This window comes from Orycteropus afer, unplaced genomic scaffold (assembly GCF_000298275.1).
Source record: "Orycteropus afer afer isolate SDZICR_OR568_19922 unplaced genomic scaffold, OryAfe1.0 scaffold00018, whole genome shotgun sequence".
NCBI lineage: Eukaryota > Metazoa > Chordata > Mammalia > Tubulidentata > Orycteropodidae > Orycteropus > Orycteropus afer.
Window position 1 is genome coordinate 678125 of NW_006921605.1, and position 19741 is coordinate 697865.

The 19741-nt window shown below is 50.7% G+C and overlaps 2 protein-coding genes across 2 annotated transcripts in view; both read right to left on the bottom strand.

The window, feature by feature from the left end:
* Positions 1 to 4944, bottom strand: part of TBCD (tubulin folding cofactor D) — a gene marked incomplete at its 3' end in the record, with an annotated part of 232325 nt that extends 227381 nt beyond the window's left edge. The window contains exon 1 of the mRNA XM_007959786.1: positions 4746 to 4944. Within this exon, the coding sequence (XP_007957977.1) occupies positions 4746 to 4944 (199 nt within the window). The remainder of the gene's footprint in view (positions 1 to 4745) is intronic.
* A 1429-nt stretch (positions 4945 to 6373) lies between these two features.
* On the bottom strand, positions 6374 to 17681 carry FN3K (fructosamine 3 kinase). Its single transcript, XM_007959550.2, has 6 exons — positions 17541 to 17681; positions 14679 to 14830; positions 12356 to 12447; positions 11874 to 11956; positions 7704 to 7826; positions 6374 to 6712 (listed from the first exon to the last, which is right to left on the bottom strand). The coding sequence occupies exons 1-6, from the start codon at positions 17679 to 17681 to the stop codon at positions 6374 to 6376; spliced, it is 930 nt and encodes a 309-aa protein (XP_007957741.1).
* Between the last annotated feature and the right edge of the window lie 2060 nt (positions 17682 to 19741).

The following is a 19741-nucleotide window of genomic DNA, read 5'->3' on the forward strand; positions in this document are numbered from 1 at the left end:
AAATTTTGGTCAATGACATGAGACAAAGTATATGTGAACTGCTGTATGAAAAGTGAATTTACTCTGTAAATCTTCACCCAAATCCTAATAAAATAAAATTTAAAAAAAGATATTAAAAAAAAAAGATGTACTGATAATTATTGGTGATTAGAATGTGAAAGTTGGAAACAAAGAAGCATCCATAGTTGGAAAATACAGCCTTGATGACAAAAAGGACACTAGAGATTGCATGACAGAATTTTGCAAGACCAACAACTTATTCATTGCAAATACCTTTTTTCAACAACATAAACAGCAACTATACATGTGAACCTCACCAGATGATCAATCAACTTGACTACATTTGTGAAAAGAGATGATGGAGGAGCTCAATATCATCAGTCAAAACAAGGCCAGGGGCTGACTATGGAACAGACCATCAATTCATTTCTCATATACAAGATCAAGCTGAAGCTGAAACATTTTTTTAAAAGTCCAGGAGAGCCAAAATACAATCTTGATTATATTTCACCTGAAATAAGAGATGATCTTAAAAACAGATTTGAGGCACTGAACACCAATGGCCAAAGACCAAATGAATTGTGAAATGACATCAAGACCATCACACATGAAGAAAACAATAGGTCAGTTAAAAGACAGGAAAGAAAAGAAAGAACAAAACAGATGTCAGAAGAAAACTCTGAAACTTGCTCTTGAACGGAGAGTAGGTAAAGTGAATGGAAGAAACGCTGAAATAAAAGAACTGAAGATTTCAAAGGGCAGCTCGAGAAAACAAAATAAAATATTATAATGATATGTGCAAAGACCTAGAGTTAGAAAATCAAAAGGGAAGAACACAATCAGCATTTTTCAAGCTAAAAGAACTAAAGAAAAAATTCAAACCTCAAGTTGCAATATTTAAGGATTCTATGAGCAAGATACTGAATGATGCAGGAAGCATCCAAAGAAAATGGAAAAAATATACAGTCACTATACCAAAAAGAACTGGTTAATGGTCAACTATTTCAGGAGGTGCCATATGACCAAGAATTGATGGTACTGAAGGAAGAAGTCTAAGCTGCACTGAAGGAACTGGCAAAAAACAAGGATCCAGGAATTGATAGAATACTCACTGGGATGTTTCAACAAAGGGATGCAGCACTGGATGGGCTCACTCATTTATGCCAAGAAATGTGAAAGACAGCTACGTGGCCAACCAACTAAAAGAGATCCATAATCTGTGCCCATTCCAAAAAAAGGGATCCCACAGAATGCAGAAAACAGCAAATCATATTGCTAATATCACACACAAGTGAAACTTTGCTGAAGACAATTCAACTGTGTGGATCATAACAAATTACGGATAACACCAGGAAGAATGGGAATTCCATAACACTTAATTGCACTCATGAGGAACCTGTACATAGACCAGGAGGCTGTCATTCTAACAGAGCAAGGGGATACTGCATGGTTTGAAATCAAGAAAAGTATACATCAAAGTTGTATCCTTTCACCATACTTATTCAATTTGTATGCAAGCAATTAATCTGAGAAACTAGACTATAAGAAGAAGGACATGGCATCAGGACTGGAGGAAGACTCATTAGCAACCTGTGACATGCAGATGACACAACCCTGAGTGCTGAAAACAAAGAAGACTTGAAGCACTCTCTGACGAAGACCAAAGACGAAAGCCTTCAGCAAGGATTATACCTCAACGTTTAAAAAAAAAAAACCTCACAACTGGACCAATAAGCAACATCACGATAAAAGAGAAAAGATTGAAGTTATCAAGTATTTCATTTTACTTGAATCCACAATCAAGCTCATGGAAGCAATAGTCAAGAAATCAGATGACATATTGCACCGGGCAAAAATGCTACAAAAGACCTCTTTAAGGAGATCAGGTTTGCTGGTCTGATAGAGCCTGGTGGAACCACTGAGACTATGGCCCCTAGCTGCCCTTCAGGTCTGGAATTAAACCCACTCCTGTGGCTTCCAGCCAAACAAAAGACAGGCATAGGAGCTGAACATGTACCTGATGTAGACACACTCCTTGGAGAGAACAATCATGGGAGAAAGAAGGGCTGCTTATGCACAGGGAGACAGTTCGGGGGCAGGAGTGCATGGAGGGAAGGACACAGGGAAGAGGTGACTATCGGGAGGAAGTGGGAGGGGAGCTGTTGCATTGTGGTAAATTGCAGTCAATGTCATGAGACAACATGTGTGTGAACTGCTGTATGGAAAGTGAATTTGCTCTGTAAACTTTCACCCAAATCACAATTAAAAAAAAAAAAAAGACCTCTTTAAAGTATTAAAGATCAAACATGTCACTTTGAAAACTAAGGTGCATGTCCTCCTACTTTGGCGAGTAGCAAGTGGGATCTTAAAAGCTAGCAAGCTGTCATCTAGTACAATGATGGGTCTCTCCTCGTCAAGAAGAAAGAAGAAAACCAAAATTAATGGAAACAATCAGTCCTAGCGACTGGTACACCATCCAATCTGCAACCTATACAACTATGAGACCAGAAGAACTAGATGGTGCCCGGCTACCACTGTCATCCACTTAGAAGGGATGTAGGAGATCCTGGATAGAGAGGGAGAACAATGTGGAACAAAACTCAAAATCATTTGGAGGAAAAAAGAAAAAAGAAGGTGGGGACCAGGTTTGCTGATCCGATAGAGCCTGGTGGAACCACTGAGACTATGGCCCCTAGCTGCCCTTCAGGTCTGGAATTGAACCCACACCTGTGGTTTCCAGCCAAACAAAGTACAGGCATGTGAGTTAAGCATTTACCTCAAGTAGACACACACCCTGGAGAGAACAATCATGGGAGAAGGAAGGGCTGCTTATGCACAGGGAGACAGCTCAGGGGGCAGGAGAGTATGGAGGGATGGACACTGGGAAGAGGTAACTATGGGGAGGAAGTGGGAGGGGAGCTGTTGCATTGTGGTAAACTGTGGTCAATGACATGAGACAAAGTATATGTGAACTGCTGTATGGAAAGTGAATTTGCTCTGCAAATCTTCACCCAAATCAAAATTTAAAAAAAAAAAAGAAAACTAAGGTGCATGTGACCCAAACCTCGGTATTTTCAATCGCTTCATATGCATGTGAAAGCTGGACAATGAATAAGGGAGACAAAAGAATTGATGCATATGACTTGTAGTGCTGGTAAAGAATAACTGAAAATCCCATGGACTACCAGAAGAAAAAACAAATCTGTCCTGGAAGAAGTACAGATGAAATGCTCCTTGGAAGCAAGAATGTGAGACTTCACCTCATGTAGTTTGGTTATGTTGTCAGAAGGGACCAGTCCTAGAGATGAGTATCCTGCTAGGTAACATAAAGGGTCAGTGAAAAAGGGGAAGATCCTCAACAGGACGGACTGACACAGTGGCTGCCACACCGGCTCACGCAGCACAGGACGGGGCAGTGAGCGGTTCTGTTGCACACGGGGCCACTGGGAGTCAGAACTGATTTGATGGCACCTAACAGCAACAACAAACTGTGAGAGAATAAATTTGTTTAGCCACATGTGGTACTTCTGTTACAGCAGCACCCATCAGTCAGCCTCCAAGGGCTTCTTCAGGAAGCTGATCTTCTGAAGTCCCTGCATTCCAGGTTATAAAGCCTTTGGGTCTACTTCCTTAAATCAACAGCTCAGTTGGCCATAGTCAATATTCTCACGTTTTCGTACGTAGTTTTCCTACAACGTTCACCTATCGATGTCTTTTTCTAACCGGTCAGACCCTTGGGATCTTCACGGGCTATTTCTCAGGACCAAGGCCAGTGCCTGTTCTTTGCTTACTTACATCCAAGGCAAGAAAATCTACTCCCAAGGTGCCCCAAGGTGACATGTGGCACAGCCCTCCCCCTGCACATACCTCCTCTCCACAACACACAAAGCAAGGCTTGGGCTTTTCTGCGTGCGTTTCCTTCCTCTTACTTGAAATCTCTCCAAACACTGACACCCCACCACCACGCGGGCTCAGGGCAGCTCCCATCCCTGTGGAACCGCGTTCCACCAAGCTGGCGCTGAGGACCACTGCTACTGGAAGCCACCAGGGCGCTAGCATCCCTGAGGTGAGGGCAGAGACCTGCCTCCAAACAAGCTGCACGGGGAGGCTGATGCTCACCAAGGCTTTCAAACCAAGGGTCTGTGGGGTGAGCTGTGCTGCTGACCCTCCCGACCCCTCTCTCCATCCCTGCCCCATCTCAGAGAGCACACTCCCTCTCCAACCGCCTCCTAAGACCCTATGTGGAGTCCAGACGGGGTGTGCTACACTCGCCTCGGCTCGGCCCCAGGGACCACCGGGGAAAGGCACTACTTTCTCTCCCGCCAGCACAGGGCTCCCGCACAAGCGCCCTATACCCTCCGTCGTGCGTGCCACGTTCGCGACCACACGCGGGCAATAACGTTAAACAAAAAGCAGAGACCCTCTGCCGTCACAGCGTGTGATGGTCGTGCGCACACAGCGGCGCAGTCAGCGTGCGCTTCGTCCGGGTCAAAGACAGCGGCGAAGGGGACGCGACGCGCAGGAAGCACCGGCCCGAGCCAGTCCCTTCCCTAAACTGCAGCAGGTGGAGCTATCCTGTCGCCCTCCCGTCCCTCCCCTCCTGGTCGCCGGCTCAGAACCGCCCCCAAGGAGGGCGGAGTTGGGCGCTCCGCGGGCAATACGGCCAGGAGAGCGCTGCATCCGCGGTCCTCGTGCCGGGAGCCCGCGCGGGCACGAAACAGGGCCGTCGGCGATGCCGCACGCACCTCGGAACCGCTCCAGCGCCACCTCCCGGGCCGCCCGATCGCCGTGCACGTCCCTCAGGCGGCCCAGCAGCGCGCGCGTCTCCGCGCTCTCGCCGAACGCCTCTAGGGCGGCGCCGCGGGCGAGCGCGTCCGACTCACGGCCGGCGTCCTCCTCCTGCTCCTCCGGGGCGCCCGCCGCCGACTCGTCGCTTAGTGCCATCTTCGGTGCCTAGAGACCACAGTAACCGCGCTGGGGGCCGCGACCACGCCCGCCGGGCCTCAGCCCTCACGGGAGACCCGGCTCCTACCCGCGTCCCCGGCCCTGGCGAGCCCCGGCTCACGCCCTCCAGCCCTCCAGCCCTCGGTCCCCGGCTCACGCGCTCGCGGCTTCAAGTCCACTACAGCAGCGAAGATGAGAGAAGAAGCGTGAGAAATGAGGAGGCTGAACAGGCGCCAGCCCCACCCCGCGACCTCTGACCTCGCACGCCGGCCCGGCTACGGAGCGCGCCAGTCGCCAAAACAACGAGCGCGAAAGGGGCGCCGGAGTAGGGATGGGCGTGGGACCAAGACAATGCCCAGGCGGAAGTGGAGCTTGGGAAGGGCGCGGCGCGGACCAACTGAGGGCACAGAGCAGGGCGGGGAGCGGACAGCGGGAGCAGGAACTCAGCACTGGGTTACATGAAGGCCGGGGCAGAGGCGGGGCCTAGGGACGGGAAAGGGGCGGGGCCCGAGCGCGTGGGATACAGCCCCAGGTCAGGGAGCTGCAGAGGCGGAGCTTGAGACCGTGGGTGGAGCCTGAGCGGCTCCAAGAGTGGAGGGCGCAGCCAGGGGCTGAGCCGGGGTCTGGGTGTGGCGAGCTCCGGTCCGCCCTCCGGGCGAAGGGCCGCGCTCGGAGAAGGAACGTCAGGGCCAGCGCCCCTCACTGGGCCAGTCGGGGGACGCGGAGAGCTGCACCGCCCCTTTGAGCCGCCCTCAGGCTCCTCCCAGCGCGGCCTTTTAGCTCCCGGGCCGACCCGCACGGAGTTGCGGACCAAGCGGTTTGTCCGGGGAACAAGTTTCCAGGACGTCTTCACCAGACTTGCCCGTCTGCAGTGCTTACCGTCCTCGGGGCCTTATGGACCCGCCATGCCACCACACTTCCCAGAAAGAATGGAGGTATATGGGCGCCCAGTACCCAAGACCTTCCTTCTTTAGCCCGTGAAACTCCACCTTAAGGTGGGAGCAGGGACAGCGGCAGCCAGTGGCCCCAGCCCAAATGCCTGGTCCCCACAGCAGGGGCCCTGCCTTCCAGTGAGTCCCACTCAGCACTTCCCACTGGCTGGCTCCAATTCTGTGTGAACCAGAAACACGAGCCAAGTGGGGTCCACGTGGAAAATGGCACCAGTTTCAACCTAAGCAAAACCCACGTCTGTGATAATTTCTATGCCCAACCTCCCCCAGATTACGAAATGAACCTGTCGAAGACCTTCCCCAGTGGTTCCTGCCTGTGGGCTGGGTGACACGGTGGAGCACTCCCACCCCCAGAGAGTGAAATTTCTGCTAAGACACAGCTGTGTGACCCCTGGAGACCCTTGGCTTCTGTATGTTTTATTAGTAATCTGCAAGCACGCGGAGGGCACCCTTGGCAAGGGCACCAGAGCCAGCAGCCGCTACTTCAGAAGCTTCCTCATGGTGCCCAGGGTCGGGCTGCGGTATTCTCTGCCAAAGTGGTTCCAGTGGTTTAGGTAGTTAAAGAGCTGGTAGAGCTGCAGCCGCTGGTCGAAGCCAGGGGCCTTGGGGAGCTTCCTGTGGTAGGCGGTGAAGAAGGACCTGGGAAAACCCCCAAACATCAAGGCGATTGCCAGTTCAAACTCTGAGTGGCCGTAGAAGGAAGCTGGGTCGTAAATGATGGGTCCGGCATCATCCTCTGCCACATTTCCCGACCAGAGGTCCCCATGGAGCAAGGCAGGAGTGATATCCAGGCCACAGAACAGATCCGGGATCTTCACCTAGGAAAGCAGTCACCATGCACAGAATTACTGGGGCCTTGGGGGCCATGGTCTCTCCATCTGCCACTTGGATATAAGGCAAAGATGACTGCATGTCCGTCCATGGTCACACCAGGGCACTGTCCACTAAGCCTGGGATAAGGGGCCCCTCATCTGGAGGAATGTCAATGCTGATTTACTATTTAGTGCTAATTTAGGTCCAGGCATTTTACAATTCTATAATGTTTAACATGGGAAAGTAAAAAAAAAAAAAAAAAAATTTCCATACGGAAACTGTTCGGTAGAAGAGCAAACCCCAAAGGTTAGGGTTTCATTGCCCAGTTTGGTACCTAGCTCCTTCCCCACTGTTCACTTATCTATCTGTACCTCTTTTGTATCCTAGTTACCTCACTAATGGCTAGAGTAAAATGTCTTTGACCACGTTCACCGTGGCTTGATAGAATTCCATTTTTCACATTTTGAGAGTTATGTTTTGGAACTAGTGTCTCTGGGGCACCTGCTTTTACTAGGACGGAAGACACTTGAGCCTTGGCAGAGAAGAATGGAACAGGGTAAGACTGGAAAAGTGTTACTAAATAACAAAAGTAATCATAATGGCCACCTTTCACAAGCCAGGCACTATCATTTAACCACCCCCAGTTCACATAATAAAACTGACAGGCTGGAGGTTTGAGTATACCCAGAGGCACCTCAGAAGACAGGCCTGGTGATCTTCCAAACAAATCAGCCCTTGAGCATGGACTTGATGGTTCTTGATTTCACATAAGGGAAGATTAAGGTTAGCCTGATGGCCCAGCAGGTTAGAGTGGCACTCAGGAGTCAAGCATAGCCTCAGCACCCTATCAGGCCAACTCTTAGGCACTTACACGTGTCCATGACACAGCTCTGCTTCAGGCCCATTGTGCCCTGCTCCGGTTCCCGTCTACAGGGGGTCCCACACGAATGTGGGCTTGTGAGAAGATACCTCCTCTCCCAGAGAGGCACACCCCACCTGTAGCTGTGACCAGAGCTCCCGTGCTTCTCTGTCGGCGTAGTCCCTCTCAATGAGGTCCAGCTGCGCTTGGAGCCGGTGCCGGGTGAAGAAGGTCGGCCAGTCCTCCTGCCACTCATTCACCTGGGCAGCAAGGGACAAGAGGCTGACATTGTAGCTAATGCCCACAGGACAGAGACGTGGCATCCTGCCCAACCCCTAAAGCAGTCACAGCTGATAGGCCACCAAAGGAGAGAAGAGACTCATCAAAACTGACCCAAAAGAAGGCAGATCAAAAGAAAACAGGAACAACGAGCAGATGAGACGAATAAAAAACAAATGGCAAAATGATAGACTTAACCCTGAGCACATCACAATCACATTACAGTGAGAACCAACCATAAACACTACAAGAAATACACTTTCCATATAAAAGGCAGGAAGATCTCAGATCAATGACCCAGCTTAAGCAATTGTTGTTGTTGTTGTTATGTGCTGTCCAGTCAGACCCAACTCATAGCGACCCCTCCTTGGGTTTCCAAGGTAGTATCACTATGGAAGTAGATTGCCCCATCCTCCTTCCAAGCTTAAATAATTAGAAAAGAGCAAATTAAACCCAAGGTGGTGGTGGTAGTTCTTGTGTGCCATTGAGTGGGACCCAACTCATAGCGACCCCTCCTTGGGTTTCCGAGGCAGTATCACTACAGAAGTAGATTGCCCAGGCTTCCTTCCAAGGAGTGGTGGTGGGTTTGAACTGCCAGCCTCCTGGTTAGCAGTCAAGTGCCTTAGGCACTATGCTACCAGAGCTCCTTAAACCCAAGGTAGGAAAAAAAAAAAAAGAGGAAACAATAAACGTCTTTTTAGAAAGCACTGAAATAGAAAACAGAAAAACAACAGAAGAAAAGCAACATAACAAAATGCTGGTTCTTTGAGAAGATCAGTAAAATTGATGAATTTCTAGCTAGACTGGTGAGAAAAAAACAAGGCCAACACATTACCAGCATCAGGAATGAGAGAGGTGGTGTAACTGCAGAGTCTGCAAATAGTAAAAGGATTATAAGGAAAGATTATAAATATCTTTATGCCAATAGAGTCAACACCTTCAATCAAATTGAGAAACTCCTTGAAAGACACAAACTACCAAAGCTCAGTCCAAAAGAAAGAAATGGCATGAATAACACTGCAATTGTTAAAGAAACTGAACGTGTGTTAAAGTCCTGCCCACCAAGAAAACTCCAGACGTAGATGATTTCACTGGTGAATTATAACAAACATCTAAAGAAAAAACTAGTAATTCCAACTTCCCACAAACACTTCCAGAAAACTGAAAAAATAATACATTCCTACTCATTCTGTGAGGCCTGCATCAAAACCAAAGACATTACAAAAAAATAAAACAACAGACGAATGTCCTTCATGGATATAAATGCAAACAATCTAACAAAATTTTAGCAAATAGACTTCAACAATACATTAAAAAGTTATTACTTCCTGACCAAATGGAGTTGGTTTAATATTTTTTAAAAAAGGAAGAAGAAAATCCAATGTAATTCACCATATTAACAAACTAAAACAGAAAACCATATGCTCATCTCAATGGATGCAGAAAAAGCATGTGACAAAATCCAGTACCCTAGGTAAATAGGAGAAAATCTTTGTGGCTTTGAATTAGGCAAAGCTTCCTTATATACAGTGCTAAAACATGAGTCATAAAAGAAAAAATCCATAAATTAGACTCTAAAAATTTTAAAACGAAAAGACAAATCACAAACTGCAAAAAAAAAAAATTGTGGTGCAGTGAGTTACTTAATATGGCTTCTCTAGCCATGGTCTTTGTGACTTCCACCAGATGACTGGCTAGGACTATGCAGATGTGAGGTGCCTGTGGCCCACCAAGGGGATTAGATAGCTTGATAATACTGTAAATAAGGTACCTGGCACATTTGTGGGGGTGGGACCATGGAAATAAGGTGTATAGAACCCTAATGTGCGGATTAGTCAGTTTTGCCAACCCGCTAGGCTTAGAATGAAACCCTCCCAGAGGCTCTCACTACCATCAACACAGAAGAACCAGGAGTGGAATGCATCCTTGGACCCGATACCCCTGTGCTGGATGCCCTTGGCAGCAAGATGGCAGGAGAGGCAGCAGAACCAAGAGACTGGCACAAGACAGAGTGGCAGGCTTCCTGGCCCACAGAACAAGAAAGCTGAGTGCCTTTGGGTAGGAGGCTTGCTGGTGGAATGAGGTGCCTCTTTGGGCACCTATCAGCAAAGCTGAAAGAGCTTTGTAACACTGGCGCAAGCACAGCAGAGGCCAAGGCCAGAGAGAAGCTGAGTTGTTCTTGATCCTGAAGTGTAACCTGTTACTTCTGTAATAAACCCCATAATAGTGAGTATTGTCTGTGAGTTCTGTGTGGCCAATGCAATGAATAATCAAACCCAGCAGAGTGCCATGGGAGGAACAGTTGGTGTCAGAACTGGGAAAAGGTTGGAGCATGGCAGCATGTCTGACCTCTGCCTCCTGGGAATAAGCCTTGGGCTGCTGATGGTGATTTATGATCCCTTTTGTGAAGTTAGAGGAGGTTAGACAAAATATTTTCAAATTACCTGAGAAAGGACATATATAAATTATATAAACTCTCAAAACCCAGTAATAAGAAAACTAACAGCCCATTCACAAAACGGGGATATGATTTGAACCAAAGAGGATACATGGTTGGCAAGCGAGCACATGAAAAGATAGTCCACCTCACTAGTCATAAGGGAAGTGCACATTAGAACTTAAATGGACATCAGGACAGTCCTATCAGCATGGCTAAAGTTGAAAACATCAAGTTTAGGTGAGGATATGGAGGAACTGGAACTCTCACACTGGTGGTGGTAGTCACTGTAAGATGGTGCAACCCCTTCGGAAAACAGTGTGGCAACTTAGAAAATTAAATATATACCTACCATCTGATCCAGTCATTCATTCTCTTCCTAGATACTATCCAAGATAAATGAAAACATTTGTCCATACAAAGACTTGTGTGTGAATAACAGCTTGATCTGTAAAAGCAAAAGCTGGAAACCTAGATGTCCCATGACAGGCGAAGGGTAAACAGGCTGCGGCACATCCACACAACGGAACGAACTTTTGATACATCAATGATACGGATGAATAATGGGCCAATTGAAAGCTGATAGATGACATGAGTATGTACTGTATCATTCCATTTACCGTAAACTCCAAAAACTGCAAACTAATCTGTAGTGAATTTTATCTCAGCACTTAGAGAAAGAGAAGCCCAGGAGTGACCAGGGCTTAATCCAGGATCTGATCGTCCCCAGGTCCTGATGATGAGGAACCCAATGTAGGGCATCCTCTCATGCACCCAGTTTCACTGGTAAGGTCTTCCCAGAGACCCATACCCAGCCACCCCTAGTCAGGGGCAACCTCTCCATAGCTCACTTCTCCACAGGATACCCACATGTGGCCACCTCCTCAGGATGACTGGCAAGTTGCTTCGGTGTCTCTGTCCCCAACATGCACCACTCAGTAAGCCATACCCAGGCATCCGAGGCCTGATGACCTCCCCAGGATTTGGCCTGGTGTGGCTGCCAGAGAGTATCCAAAACCAAACTCACTACAGTCAACTTGGAACCAACTCATGGCAACCCCTTTTGGGTTTCCAAGGCGGTATCACTGCATAAGTAGATCACCCAATCTTACTTCTGAGGAGTGGCTGGTGGATTTGAACCATCAGCCTTCTGGTTAGCAGTCAAATGCCTTAGGCAATATGCCACCAGAGCTCCTAGAGAGTATCCACTTCCCTCAAAAGTAGTGCAGGGCTGCCCCAGGATGGGGGCTGAGGTCTCCTGCAGGCTCCTCACTCCCTGTCTCTGGGTTCTGCCTCTCTGGTCCCTCACCCCCATCATGCTTCCACCTGTACTTCAGCCTCTGCACCTACAGTACCCTCTGCTTGGAATGCTGTTCCACCTACTCCATGGCCTCCCGGCTCGGTGAACCTCTAAATTGGCTCCCCACATCCCAGGTATCACAGTGAACACTTCACTTTCAGAAATCAGCTAGGTAATCTTGCTAATACTTGGGGGACTGGCACTGTGCCACAGACAAGAGGTAGGAAGAGCAGTACCTAGGCATCCAGGATGGTCATCACCTAAGCAGAGACATCCCACTCAGGCACTCACCTGTGGGATGAAGCCGCAGCAAGTCACTGTGTGGAAGCCAAACTTGGTCACGTACTGGGGCTCAGCATTCCCAGCCATTCTGCCTGCCAACAGAGATCCTTGGTCTGAAAGAGCTACTTGGTCTCTCTCTTATGTGCCAGACTGCAGCAAAGTGTTGGTACAGACACGGCCAGTAATTGCTAGCACATGGGTAGACCAAGGATGGACTACAAATAGTAGCAATTAGTCAACATATGGACCAGCCAAGACACTCCTGCCTCAAGCACACTGGACAGCAGGGCTGGGTATAAAAGGGGTCGTGAGCCAGTTCTACTAGCTTTTCAGTCCCATAAAATATCCTCATTTAACAATCCAGTTCTCAAGTGTAAAGGGAGATGGTATGCAAGTCAACCCATTACTGAAATGCCACAATGAAACAGAGTGAGCACCCACCTGGGGACAATGCAGCTAGGTCAAGGGATATGATAGCAATCTGATCGTACCCACTGTACTTTCCTTCTGCTTCAACTTCTCCCCGAGTTTCTGGTTGTAAAGGTGCAAATCTGCCATTTGTTCTCCAAGTTTCGATGCCTGACTGAGGAAAACAGAAATGCAGCCAATTATAAGAATAATTTAAAAAAAAAAAAAAAAGACATGTTGCTAGAATTAATGTCACTAGACTGTACATGTGAAGAATGCTGAAATAGCATATGTTTTGTGACATGTATACTTACCACAATAACAAAATAATATTTAATGAAAAAAAAGTTCCTTTTGAGAATTGCTTACATGCTTTTTTTAAAAACATTGCTGTTGTTAGGTGTCATTGAGTCAGTTCTGACTCACAGTGACCCCTATACAACAGAACAAAACACTGTGTGGTCCTGCCCCATCTTCACAATCACTGTTATGCTTGAGCCCATCATTGCAGCCACTGTGTCAATCCATTTCATTGAGGGTCTTTCCCTGATACTCTACTTTACAAGCATGATGTCCTTCTCCAGGGATTGGCCCCTACTGATAACATGCTCATGGTACATGACATGAAGTCACTGTCCTTGCTTCTCAAGAGTATTCTGGCTGGACTTCCTCCAAGACAGACTTGTTCGTTCACCTGGCAGTCCATGGTATATTCAATATTCTTTGCCAGTACCAACACCATAATTCAAAGGCACTGATTCTTCTTTATTCTTTGTCCAGCTTTCATGGGCATATGAAGCGATTGAAAACACCATGGCTTGGGTCAGGCACACCTTAGTCCTCAAAGTGAGATCTTTGCTTTTTAACACTTTAAAGAGGTCTTTTCAGCAGATTTACCCAGTGCAGTATGTCATTTGATTTCTTGACTGCTGTTTCCATGGGCATTAATTGTGGATCCAAGTAAAATGAAATCCTTGACAACTTAAATCTTTTCCTCATTTATGCCGACAATGCTTATTGGTCCAGTTGGGTGGATTTTTGTTTTCTTTATGTGGAGGTGTAATCCATACTGAAGGCTACAATCTTTGATCATCAGGAAATGCTTCAAGTCCTCTTGACTTTCAGCAAACAAAGTTGTGTCATCTGCATGTCTCAGGTTGTTAATGAGTCTTCCTCCAATCTTGATGCTGTGTTCTTTGTGTAGTCCAGCTGCTGGGATTATTTGCTCAGCACACAGAACGAGTAAATAGATAAGAGCAGTGGTGGTTCAGTGGTAGAATTCTCACCTTCCATGTGGGGGACCCCAGTTCAATTCCTGGCCAAGGCACCCCACAGGTAGCCACAGCCTGTATGTCAGCAGAGGCTTGCTTCTTGTTAACATGTTGAACAGGTTTTAGCAGAGCTTCCAGACTAACACTAACTAGGAAGAAAGGCCTGGCTATCTCCTTCTGAACTGAAAACCCTCTGGGTCCAATCCCATAGTGCACCTGGTTGCCATGCTCTGGGGCTGTTTGGCAACATGAGAAGAGGGCCTGGAAGAGTGGGCACTCAGTAAAGATAGGGTGTGTGGAGGAGTGATTCCTCCCATCCTCAACCCAGCACCTGGGGCTCAAAATACAATGGTTAACAAATGCTCTCCATTTTTAAAAAAGTTAAAAGTGACCCCAGGTTATGACCCTTTCTGAAGAATAAAGTGGTGTCAGACCACCAAGCAGGAGTTGGCTGGTGGGCTCCGGCAGACAGGAGGTGCTCAGGAGTAAGGAGAGAGGGCCCAGAGAGTATCAGTAAGTGAAAAATCAGCTTCCAGTTTTTGTAAAAACGATGCCTGTCACACAGAGGACAAAGACTGGAATGATAATCCCATACTAAAACATTCGTGGTGCTGTACCCGCTGATGGAACTGTGGATGTCTTATGTCTTTGTTACAAGCTGGCATGTCCACATTTCATACAATGAATGTGTATGACTTTTGTAATCAGGAAAACAATTTAAATAGAACTCCAGATAATTAATAGAATCAGCCCTCATGCTGCCCAGGGGGAGCTGTCAGGAATGTACTTTAAAGGATGGAGAAGGTGATGGTTTCAAATATGCTTATTTGATAGCAGCCGCATTAAAGCCAACACTAACATAAGCAAACACACAGCCTTCCACCAGAAAGCGGTAACGCCTGTCTCCACTAAGAACAGACCCGGGGTTCCTGGGCCCTGCCGCTTCTCTTCAGCAGCGGCTTACGCTCTCGCTCATTCATGCTCTGTCTTTTCTGTGTCTCTCTGTCTCTCATCACATCCACTCACACAAATGCTCACTCACACATATGCACGTGCACATGCATGCACACGTGTGCACATGCTGTACACACACATCCATGTACATATACCCCCATACACACACGTGTGCACGCACCTGCTCAAACCCCTCATCTTCAGGTGCTCCATCACGAACGCGGCCCCTCCTCCTGGTAGGTCGATCACCTTGACTGGCCGAGGCGCCCGCACCAGACCTGTGCCCCGGAGGGCCTCCAGGCTGGCCATCTCCCCCTCAAACATCTGCCGGGCCTGCGACCAGATGCCTGCATCAGCTCTGCATGCTGACTTGAGTCATGAGAGAGCCCAGAACCACCTGAGCCACCCGGAGCAAGGTGTCACCCTCAGGGTGTGGGGTACAGAGCGGTCTTTCAGATAGGAAGGAGCTGCAGAAACGCTGACCTGAGGCTGCGAGGTAGACAGGATGTGACAGTGAGCCCTGCTGAGAGCCTCGGGCGCTGCCTGTGTCCAGGAAGGCCCACTGATACCTGCTCTTGTGCACGGGTTGAGCAGCAACTTGCACAGGTACTAGGGGTTCAGAGGGCAAGTGGGGGTCCCAGTTGAAGGAGCTTCCAGGGACCACCTGGAAGATTCCAAGGCCGGAATGAGCCTGCAGACCTGCTTCTAGTGGCAGACTCATCATCACTTGAAGGGTGTGATGTTGAGATTATGAGATTAGATGTCTCAGTCTACCCTAACGCCAGGAGGCCGGCCATAGGCCTGTCATACTGTTAGGGCTGCAAAAATTCAGAAGGGCAAGGCCAGGGCTTCAGGGGTGTGTCCCCAAAGAGGAGCTGCAGTGCCTCAGGGCTACCAGGGCTGGCGGTAAGAAGGCGGAGCAACAAGAAGACCAGTTGTGGAAAAAGGGTGGACCCAGGGGCTGTAGCCCTGAGCCCTGAGGGCCTGACTGGGGCAGGAAGGCAGAGGGGACATTTGATGGAGGACGGTTCAGTACCAGTGGCCTTCCCTCAAACTTCCAAAACAGGACTCTGGGCACCCTACCCCTGCCAGGTCTGAGCATCCCAGGGAGAAGTGAGCCCCACTACACCTGCCTGGGGGTGCCTACTCCACCACCCAGCTCCCCCCTCAGCCAAGGGGAGACACAGCCCTCCTCATCTCTGCCAGGTCAGGAGGGATGAGGTAGGTGGCCATGGCCTGGGGCAAGCCTCCATGTCCAGAGAGGAGCAACAAGTCCTCCAGGAAGGATCTGAGGCTCCTCCCAGTAGACACCTGCTGACTCAACCTCAGGGTCTAGGGCCTCAAATGCTGTGGGGCTGCAGAGGAGCCCTGGGAGCCCTGAGGCATTGGAGTAGAGCTGACCTTTCCTCCCCATCACCCTGTCTCTCTCTCTCTCTCTCTCTCTCTCTCTCTCTCTCTCTCTCTCTGTCTCTCTCCCTCTCCCCTAACCACCTCCCCACCCGCCTCTGTGCCTGGCCCCTCCTCCATGAGCTTGCCCACAGACTAGGCACATGGATGGCCCATGGTGTCCTCCAGGCCTGTGCTGACCTGCCATGTGACTGAGCACACTCAGCCCCCGGCCCTGGCCTTCTTTTCTGGAAGGAGGTCACCTGGGTTCTCCTAACCCAGGCCACTCCACTCCACCCCTCAGACGTCAGCACTTCATGGAGTTAGTCCCTTTGTTTGGCCTTAGGCCAACCCAGACAGACCCTGGGTCAGCCATGACCTCTATGTGTATCTGGTCACACTGAGAGTCTGCTAGCAGCTGAGACCGAGGGACACCTGCCCTGGGTAGGAGGGGAATGGGGAGCAGACAGCCTGGCAGGAGGAACCATGAGGTCCAGGGAGGTCAGGCTAGGTGCTCCTCCGGTTGAGGCACATCCCCAACCCACACCACTCCCCATAAGCAGGTGGGGCACCACCACCTCTATCAATGGTCCCAGCTGTTGATAAGCTCATGCTTATCCAGGCCACTGGGCCCACTGGCACCCCTCCAGGCAGCACAGAGCACCACAGAGCCAGTTCAATCTCCGTGGCACCTCATTTTACTGATGGGGAAACTGAGGCCCAGAGGGGGGTGCCCCAGGTCCCGCAGCCAGGACGGGGTAGTTCCAAGAGCTCTGCAGCTAATCACCCCTCCCCCCAACTAAGACCCTGCAGCTGGAACCCAGTCTCCAGCCTGGCCCCAGGAGCCTCAAGGAACAGCCTGGAATGAGTTGAGGAGTGGAGGGCAGGCGCAGGGCCCAGGAGGCCGAAGGAGCAGCATCCCAGCTCAGGGGCCTGAGAGGTGGGGACATGCAGATGGGGGCACTGCACTGGGGTGTACAAGACTGGGGCACAGTCCTCAGCCTGAGTGAACACAGGACATGAAGGGGGGCTCGAACCAGACAACTGAGGGGAAGAAAGTCAAGTCCACAGCAGATGGGAATTTGGGGGACCTCCATGTTGTATGTGGGGCACAAGCACAGGGCACAACCAGCAACTGGCCCTCCAGGCCTCTCTGGATTCCCTCCTAGCGCCCCACCCCGCCCGGGGGCAACAGCACTGAAGGGACCCAGAGTGCAAGCAGGGCCTCCCCCAGCCCCCAGCTGCCCAGGAGCCCCTCTGAAGCCCATGCAAGGGCCAGCTCTCTCCACTAGTCAAGGGCCCCCCACTCCACAAATTCCTGGAGAGAGAAACTGTAAGCAGCTGTGGAAATCCGACCTCACCGAAACAGCCTTTGGGTGGAGGGACGTTAGAGGGCCCCCGGGCGCCCCTCGCATGACCTTCCATCTGCTGAGGCGAAGGAGAGCTGCAGCGGGGGGCCAGACCCCAGACTTGCCTCCTCCCGCGTTTGCAGGTAGAAGATGTAAACCCTCAGCGAAGACAAAAACCCAGGACACCACACAACGCTGCAGCCCGCTGACCCGCAGATGACCTGGGGCCCGAGCGACAGCGACACCGCTGGGCGGCCACCTGCCTCCACCCCGCCTGCAGCCCCCAGCCCAGGCCCCGTGCGGCGAACCTGAGTCCTGCGGTTGACCTTGACGAACACCGGGCCCGCGTCTGTGTCGTAGGCGCGGCCCTCGCTGATGCAGCCGGCCCCCGGGCTCCCGAAGGCCCGCAGGGTCCGGGTGCGCAGCTCTGAGCGCAGCAGCTGCTCCATGGGGACCGGGCGCGGGGGCGGGGACCAGGCAGCGCCTGGGGCACCGGCCCGAGAGCCGGGGGAGGCGCCTAGGGGAAGGCGGGCCCCACGGTCGATGACCCGGATCTCGGTCGGCTCGGAAGGGTGCGGGAGGCTGCACCGCCACACCACCTGGCCCGCCGCGCGCTCCCCCACTCCGCAGCCGGGACGCCCTGCGCGGGCCACCGGCCCCGCCTGGCTCCAGGCAGGGGGAGCAGATGGTGTCTTTCTGGAGGCGGGACCCCCACAGCCGCGCCCTGGTCCTGCGTGCTCCTGAATAACAGGAGCAGGAAGGGGGCGCTCTGCACACGCGCAGTCCCCGCAGCCGCTACTCAGGGCGCGCACCTGCGGGTACCGGAGGGGGCTGGCTCAAGGCGCCTGGGAACCCAGAGGGGACCAGGGCGTCTGGGAGGCCTCTCTGTCCCTCGCACTCAGGTCACAGGCCGGGTCAGGTTTTCCTTGTTCAGACCAGGCTGGGGGGGTCTGACCACATGCTAGCCAGGTCGCAGGCACTGCATAGCCACACGAGTGTCCTACAGCCAGTGGGGTTTGCACGCTCAGCCCAGGGCAGGTGCCACCCAGAGATTAGGCAGTACTGGGGTTCTGATAAGGGGGTGGCTACCAGCTGGGAGAGTCAGTCCCCTTGAAGAGATGGCTGCCAAGAGCAGGGAGTTTGAAGCGCTCACAGACACATACACATGTGCATATATACACATGCATGCAGTGCACACATACACATGTGCACAGACTTGCACACTTAGTACACAGAGGCCCACGTGTGCCCATGCATGCATGAACACACACACATTCACAAGCCCACACAGCACAGGCACTGACACATGCATATGCATGTATACACATGCATACATGTTCTAGTCTGTGCTGTTGTTGGGTGCTGTCGAGTTCACTCCGACTAACAGCCACCCTGTGTACAACAGAACGAAACGCTGCCCGGTCCTGTGCCAGCCTCACAATCCATGCTATACCCGGGCCTGTCGTTGCAGCCAGTGTGTCAATCCATCTTGTCGAGGGCCTTCTACTTTTTTGCTGACCTCCCACTTTACCAAGCACAATATCCTTCTCCAGAGAATGGTCCCTTCTGACAACATGACCTAAGTAGGTGAGACGAAGTCTGGCCATTCTCGTTTCCAAGGAGCATTCCGGCTGCACTTCTGCCAGGACAGATTTCTTAGTTCTTCTGGCGGACCATGGGACTTTCAGCATTCTCCGCCAGCACCACAATCAAAAGCATCAACTCTTCTTCGGTCTCCCTTATTCACTGTCCAGCTCTCACATGCGTATGAACAAAGAAAAAAAAAAAACCTCACTGCCGTTGAGTCAGATCCCCTCGAGTTTCCAAGGCAGTACCACTACAAAAGTAGACTGCCCAACCTTCCTTCCGGGGAATGGCTGGTGGGTTTGAACAATCAGCCTTCTGGTTTGCAGTCAAATGCCTTAGACACTACACCACGAAAGCTCCTCACATGCATATGAGGCTATTGAAAATACCATGGCTTGGGTTAGACTCAACCTTAGTCTTCAAAGAGACATCTTTGCTCTTCAGCACTTTAAAGAGGTCTTTTGCAGCCGATTTGTGCTGAGGTAATTTAAAGTGAATTCCTGACCTGGTTCTCCCAGGATCCTTCAGGACCAGGTCAGGACCTTCCTCACCTACACAGAAGTCCCTCCCCACGGGGGAACTGAGGTTTACTCAGGTGGTGAGTATCATTTTACAAAAACAAACAAGGGCCTGGGAAGAGCAAGTGGGCATTTCCCACCTGCTAACCCTCACAGCCTCCTGTCTGAGACCCCACCTTCCAGATGGGGAAACTGAGGCACAGCGAGTGACTCTCTCAAGGTCTCAGAGGTTTAGGCAGCAAAGAGGGGATTAGCCCTCCTGATGTCAAACCCATCTCAAAGGGAGGCCCTGCAGGATGTTCCAGGGCGGAGCCAGGGTTCTGCATTCCACACAGCCCTGGGTGACTGTGGCAGCCTCCCGGAATGACTGGCAAGGACACAGTGCCTGGTGGAGGCCATTTAGA